The sequence below is a fragment of the Ursus maritimus genome, unplaced genomic scaffold (genome assembly GCF_017311325.1).
Source record: "Ursus maritimus isolate PB19 unplaced genomic scaffold, ASM1731132v1 scaffold_32, whole genome shotgun sequence".
Classification (NCBI taxonomy): Eukaryota; Metazoa; Chordata; class Mammalia; order Carnivora; family Ursidae; genus Ursus; species Ursus maritimus.
Genome location: NW_024425786.1, coordinates 14,520,774 through 14,527,768, shown reverse-complemented (window position 1 = coordinate 14,527,768; position 6,995 = coordinate 14,520,774). Strand labels below are relative to the sequence as shown.

At 54.5% G+C, this 6,995-nt stretch overlaps 2 protein-coding genes across 2 annotated transcripts in view; one reads left to right on the top strand and one right to left on the bottom strand.

Annotated features, from left to right (window-relative positions):
* Positions 1-903: 903 nt before the first annotated feature.
* UBXN10 (UBX domain protein 10) lies at positions 904-2,158 on the bottom strand. The gene has a single exon (XM_008694655.2). It carries the CDS (start codon positions 2,148-2,150, stop codon positions 1,305-1,307), a length of 846 nt encoding a protein of 281 aa, XP_008692877.1. The 5' UTR covers positions 2,151-2,158; the 3' UTR covers positions 904-1,304.
* A 34-nt stretch (positions 2,159-2,192) lies between these two features.
* The window catches only part of PLA2G2C (phospholipase A2 group IIC), a 26,683-nt gene continuing 21,880 nt past the window's right edge, over positions 2,193-6,995 (top strand). Inside the window, exons 1-2 of the mRNA XM_008694885.2 lie at positions 2,193-2,269; positions 2,993-3,070. Coding sequence (XP_008693107.1) covers positions 2,193-2,269; positions 2,993-3,070 — 155 coding nt within the window. The remainder of the gene's footprint in view (positions 2,270-2,992; positions 3,071-6,995) is intronic.

Genomic DNA, 6,995 nt, shown 5'->3' with positions numbered 1-6,995 from the left:
GAGCGCATTGGTACTCAGGGCTTCATGATGGCTGAGCTCTTGAGGGATGGGTTTCCCGACTCTGAATGGTGATTTGGCCACAAAGAGGATCCAGATGAGAGCTGGAAGTCTCGCTGAACTCCCGATACAAGAGGACTTTGGCAAACTGTCCATGTCACCACTTCAGAGTTGGAAAGCCAAGACCCCGTGGTCTTCAACACAGCTACGGGCTAAGGCGTTGAGACACACCTCCTGCAATCAGACAGACACATGGGCACACGGTCTCTCAGCACGGGCACAGCCGAGTGACGCCCGACAGAGGCACCCTTGTCCTCCCGGAGGTTCTGAAATCACAGAACAGGGGCACTGCTGTCCCCGCTGCAGGGAGTCTCTGTTGGAAGGAGGCGAGACACCGAAACCACATCTCCACACCCAGATAAGCCAACCAGGCCTTCCGTGCAAGCCTGTACAGACTTGTAGGTTTGTATGGTTTAAAAACAAAAAGATTCCATTAGTGACAAAAGCAAAGGAAATCAGATTACACTGGTTTTTCTCCGTTTGGGAAGAGTGCTGCATACGGAGAGTCGCTACCGATATTTGCAAACCTACTTATTCTCTATTTAAAAGTGGCTACTGGGTTAATCATGGTTGTGGAAGCAATTTACTTTCTAGCTCTCAGACGATTTCAGAAACATGGATGTCTTGGGGGGTTTGTATTAGCGGAAGACCTGTTCTCTCCTCTGAAGCCGCATCACACAAACAGTAATCCCTAGGAAACTCTAGCCCCCGCCCCCCCCACCCACCCCCAGCCCAGCAAAGGGGCTGCTTCCCAGATAATGTCAACTGCCTGTTTCCTAAAGATGTTTGCAAGAAATACAAATGCCGGTTCGACATTTCCTGAGCCCTGGTTATTTACCAGGCTAGAATCCTCTCTGGGAAGTATTTAATCCCGCATCAAATACAGAAAGGCAAACCATTGGCTTCAAGAGAGTGAGAGTTCATTGGAAAGGCAAGTGGGTGCTCCAGAAAGGACCCAGAACTCGGGAAAGGGGGAGACCTGGTCACGGCGGTTTCAGGAACAGCTCTGGTAACTTGCTGGTTCCCTCCAGTGCTGGAGGGAATTTAACAACCAGAGGAGAACCTTCTCAGTGCACTTGGCACCCATGCAAATTTCACTCCAGAGGAGAGGCTGTGAAGACGAGTCCCAAGGCTCACAGCCGCACCAGGTTCACATGGCGCTTGGCACCGAGCTGCCTGGAAGGCCACAGCACCCAAGCACACTCCTTACTTGGAGACCTAGGACCCCAGCGTGGGGGGCTGTGGACTCAGGGCTCCCCCTCCCCTTCTTCCTGTGAGATGCCCAGCACTGACTTGTGGGGGATTTTGCACTCCTGCAGGGATCTGGTGAGGTCGGAGAACCGTCTTCTGGGCACCTCCATCGTTTCGATGCTGCAGGGGTGGTAGCTGGCCTGGTTCTTGTGTTCGGCCACAGCTACCACGGTCTGTAAGGCATCGGTGGGCCGGAAATGGCGAACGAACCTTCGGCCCGACGGCGATCTGACGGCCAGCAGCAGCCGCGGCTCCAGATCTGATGGCTCCTCCAGGTCCCCAGCCCTGGGGGAGGACTGTCTCCTGGTTCTGACGAAGACTCTCCTCTCGGGGGAACAAGCTGGAGCTCTGGAATCTTCTTCACTTGTCTTCATGGTGCCGGTCTCCTCTTGGTCAAGAGCCCGGACGCCGCTCAGCTGCAGGGAGCCGGCCTTTTTAGCCACTGTCTCCACAGAGCCCTCCTCCGGGGTCTTCCTGTTGATGGAAGGAAGGACTGGGTATTTATTGAGGGAAGAGGCGGCGCCGATGGGCACCTGTTGAAGCAGCTCGGGGATCTCATCGGGAGCTCCCTGGTGTGGGGACTTGGGTGCGCAGGCTCCTGGTCGCTGGCTGCTTGGTGACTCGCAGGGAATGGCTGGAGGCAGGGAGGCTGGCGCGCGCTGAGGGTGCAGCTCTGTGCCCTGCGGTCTGTGCGGGCTCGGCCGCGTCCGTCCCTTGGCGGACTTGGGCCTGAGGACGTGCATGTTTGCCGAGTTTGGCTGCCAGATGAAGCTGTCAGCTGCCGTACTGCCGACGGGGCTGCGTTCAGGGTGGGCTATGTTCACAGGGGCTTCCGTGGCCATTGCTTCTCAAGACCCCTAAGGAAGCAGGAGAGAAGAGAAGCCATGGATCACACTTCCCGGGACCTCCGCCTCGGAGCCCTGTACCCCAGGGACCGGAATCAGTGCCCGCTGGCTGGGAGGTAGGGGCTTCTCTCTGGGTTTCCAGCTCGGGGCAGGGGCACCGGCTGCCATTCATTCCTTTGCTTGGTCAGGTCAGTCATTTCAATCACTTGGAAAAATCAGTGAACCAAGAATGAGGGACGACAGGTGTCGAGCCCACAAGTAAAGAGGTATTTTCCATGAGTAATAATTGCCGTGAGGAAAATAAAGTAAGCACCAGAGAGTTGGGGGGGTTGGAGATTACTTCATATTCTTATGGGGGTGGGGGGGGTTCTTTAAGCCGAGAGACCAGAGGAATGAAAAGGAACAAGCCAAGTCACTATCCAGAGCAGGGGCTGGCTGACTTTTTCAGGACACGTTTTCAGCTTTGGGAGCACGTGACCTCTGTTGCAATGAGTCAACCCTGCGCTCACAGCCACTGACCCGTTTCCCTCTCTCCCCTAGGCCTTTCCTGACTCTCCCTGGCTACCCATAATTAGATCTTACTTCCTTTCCTTCCTCCCATCTTTTCATTCAGCCTGGCTACGTGGCTCTGCACAGATGACTTAATGTCAAAAATCCCTCCGCGGCCCTACCTTTGTCACCAGGGGGGTGGGGGAGGGGAGGGGTGGGGGGACACCATTGCTGATCTCGGCCCATTGGCCAGAACTCACAGGGAGGTACACAGGTTCTAGACCAGGAGCCAGCACACCTTTTCTGTAAATGGCCGGATAGCCGATATTTTCAGTTTTGCCCCCCAACAGGGTCTGCCGCAACTCCACAACTCGGCCCTTGGAGCGTGACAGCCGCCACAGACAGCAAGTACATGAACGGGTGCGGCTGTGGGCCGATAAAGCTTCGTTTCTGGATACTGAAATTTGAATTTCATATAGTTTTCATGTGGCACAGAATAGTCCTCGTCTTCTCATGCTTTTTCAACCATTTAAAAGTATAAAACCTATTCTTAGCCCAGAGCCACACAAGACTGGCGGTGGGGCGTCATGTACCAAACTGTGTCTTAGACCAACGCCAGAGGGGACCCTGGGCACATGCTAACCCCACAGATGTAGGAGTCAGAAGCCAGAGGAACCGCCCCGTGGTCACAAAGCCAGCTATCGGCAGAGCCCGAACTAGAACCCAGGTCTTGTGGCACCCGGTCCTGCTCTGAAGGACCAGGCTTCACCTTCTGTCTTCCCAGCTATCTGGTGAACACTCTGAGGGCCTCTGTGTGTGTGTCTCCCGCTGGGGGTGCTCGTGTGTGCTAGCAAAATCCCACAGAGGCCCCATGTTCCCAGGCTCAGAAGGAGGCATGGGCATTTCTCTGTGCAGGCCCAAATTGCCGGATCAATTCTTCACCATCATCTTCTTCTCTCCACCATCTTGGTGGCCCCTTCATTAACCCTGTTACCACCACGTCCCCCTTCCAGGCCCCGGTTACATCCTTCCCTGGACACTGTGGGGTGTCTAGGGCTCCCCTCCTCCCTTGGAATCCTAACAACCACCACACAGGCTGACCAGGTCTCTCCCCACCCTCGAAAGACCTTCTGGTAACTTTCCTGTGCCTCACGGTCCCCAAAAAGCACCAAGTCTGAGTGCAAAGGAATCAGGACCTAGTGTCCTAAGTCTGGGGTCCTATGGCAGGCTCTGCCGAGAGTTAGCTGAGTGACCATGGCACCGCCATTCTACCTTTCTGATACATCTCTTTCTTCATCTATAGAATTAGCCATATGACCTTGAAGACATTATTTAAACACCTCTAAGGTCAGTTCCTTTATCCGCAACAGGAAGACAATAATACGAAATCCCGTAACCAGGGCTGTAAGCACCAGGCTCGGCGCCTGTGTAGTCAAAGCTTAAGAAGAGGTAAGGTTCTCTTGCTTTTGTGTTTGGTTTTCTGTTTGCTTTCCAAAAGCCTTACTTGTTGCTACAGAGGTTTTTCCCAGGGGGCCCTCGGTGGTTCTGCTCCTAGTCACCTCTAACCAGCCGGGCAAATTCAGGGACCCACACCTGCCACACCCACTGCACAGAAACGCCGGAAGGTTGATTTCAACGAGCTACTGCCTATGAACTTGCCTCAAAAATGCAAAATGATGCTTTTCTAAGAAATGCCTTCTAATGCCCCACTTAAATTGCATCCTTACCTCAAACCGACCTACTCCAAGCTACCTTCATTACACAATCCTGAGCAATGCAATTCCAGCCCTGCAGTGTTCCATTCTAACATTACCGTTCTGTGCCTCTTACCCATTTGCCAAATTTTAGAAAGTATCCTCTTCCTCTCCATTAAAACCATACCCAAACAAAACACAGTCTCCCCTATATTCCCGAGGCACTAGCCGGTTCGAAAGCTACCCTCCCTTTCTTAACTTAAAGGCCTCTGTGTCTGCTCCGTTCTGTCCACAGACTGGGTCTTTCCACACACCCATCTTCCACTTCTTGCTAGGTTTTCACACCCAATCTGGCTGCTGGGAGTTCAGGAACCTTCTCCTTGGCATGAAAAAAAGCCGGCCCGTCTCCTTGTTAATTTCATCTATTTTCTGATCAACTGTGAAGAATGTGGTTTTTTCCCCGGTTGGCTTAGTTCTAAAGTCTTCCGCTTGTAATTAAGCAGCTCTGCACTTTAACTCAGGATGACACGAGGAGGTCATAACTGTCCAACTGTTCTGCCAGAGATAAGCTCGATTCGGGAAGCAGCTCCCCGTCTCGCCCCCCCCCTCCAGGAATGGCTATTAATTTGCCACAGCTTCTACAGAATTATCACAGACTTGGCTTCTAACTCCCACACATGCCTCGGGAAGGTTTAACTGTCAGTAAGTTTGGTAACTTAGAAACCTCTTCCTTAACAACTTTGATGAGGAAAGTCATGTGTTCTCGCAGGCTCTCAGCTGGATTATTTTTAACAGTAAAACTTGAGTATATGCATGTACTTTCTATACCTTTTGGTTCTATATAATTATCCATGTTCAGGGGGAGTCATATTCAAGACACCCTGGTCATAAGATAACATGACTGCGAGCTATCTCAGAGAAAAAAAAAAACACCTCAATTATGACTAATTCCTATAAGCCCACTCATGGTTATTTAGAGACTAACACCTCCTTCAGGTAAAACCGTTCCATCGAACCTGCTTTCATAACCCGCTGCCTCCCCCCGAGTGCAGGGACCATCTGTTACACGGAGGGAGCACCAACTCTCCCCAGCATCTATCCCATGGAGAGGGGAAGCTGGGGGAGGGGGGAGACAGGTGTTCGGGGACCTGGGCTAACCGTGCCTTTGTAGCCACACCTTGGGTCCCCTGGGTCCAGGAAAGCTTGTGCAGCGCCCATCATTATCCCCGCTCAGCTCATTTCCCCACCTCTAGACCTGGCAGACGCTCAACCAGAAAGTGATTTGACAAGATCGAGGTGTAGGCATCCATCAAGCCGCCACCAGCCGGATAGGCAAGTGGCCTGTTTACTTAAACAGAATAGCGGCACTCCAGAGGCCTGCTAGGAGTCAGGAAACAAACACTGGTAACTGTTTCCAGGGAACTGCCAAAAGGGCAGGTACCCATTCCTTAAGATGAATCGCCAAGTCAACTGGAAAGGAAGAACATTGGACGCCAAAGGCTGAGGCCACGTTCCTGCTTTCCAAAGGAGCCCACCTCTCAGCACAGGGTCAGGCCACCCTATTTCACTCACAACCCAAATCTAAACCCACAGCAAGTGCAGTAAAATACACCCACCCACATACCATCTGCTGATATATACCCAGGATGCATACATTTGAATTGGTCTTTTAAAATGTTTATCAGTTAATACTATCCCCTGCCAACACCCCCCCCCCCAATCCGCCCCCCTGAGTCTTTCAGGATGAAAGCACTCAGAAGAATCAACAGGAGATGGTAGTTGGCCTGAGCAGGAGAAAACTTTGGTACCATTCCCAGTTCTGCCCCCCGACTAAGTGATTAGAATGCACTGTCCCACGCAGAGTGCCACATCTAAAAGGGGGAGTGGAGAAATTGGACCACAAGCCACCAAGTGATCAAAGGTTTGGAGAAGACAGTGGGGATGCTTGCAAGAGCAGCGTGGGGGAGGGGGGAGGTGGAGGAGGAGAGCTCAATGACTTCCAAGTACGGGCGGCTCCAGAAGGAAACGAGCTGTGCTGGAACAGCAGAAGGCCTTTGGGGGAGGGGCAAGAAAGAACGTCCAGAAAGTGAGAGGTGCCTTGGGTGAAAGAGCATGGGTCTGGGGGAGGCTCTGATCTGGTTCCGGTCTCTCCGCGTGCTGGACGTCCTTTGGTCCCTGTGGGGCTGTCTGTGTCCCGGGCCCAGTTGCCCAGCCAGGAGGGCATGGCCCGGAGCTTTCCCAGGCCCCTCGGCTTCCGCTGAGCCCGGGAGCTGTCCCATTCCGGCAACGGTGAGCTGGGCTGGGCAGGCTTTGCCCCGGAAGTGGCCGCTTCTCCTGGGGGTGGGGTGGGGGGCGTCCTGTCCCTGGGGGGCGCCGCTGGGGCCGGGGCCGGGGCCGGGGTGCCCCCGCCGTGTCGCCAGGCGGCCAGGCGCGCTCACCTCGCTGCTGCTCCATCCGCCGCCGTCGCCCGGCTCGGTCCCGCTGGTAAACAGCCGGCGTCTCCCGGGCAACGCGCCGGAGGGGGCCACGTGCTTCCGGTTGGCGGGCCTGGCCCGGGGCGCGCGGGTGGGGGGCCTCCTGGCTCCTCTCCCGGAGCCGGCTGGGGAGCACCGTGGGCTGTCACGGGGCGGGGCGGGGCGGGGCGGGGCGGGGGGGGGGG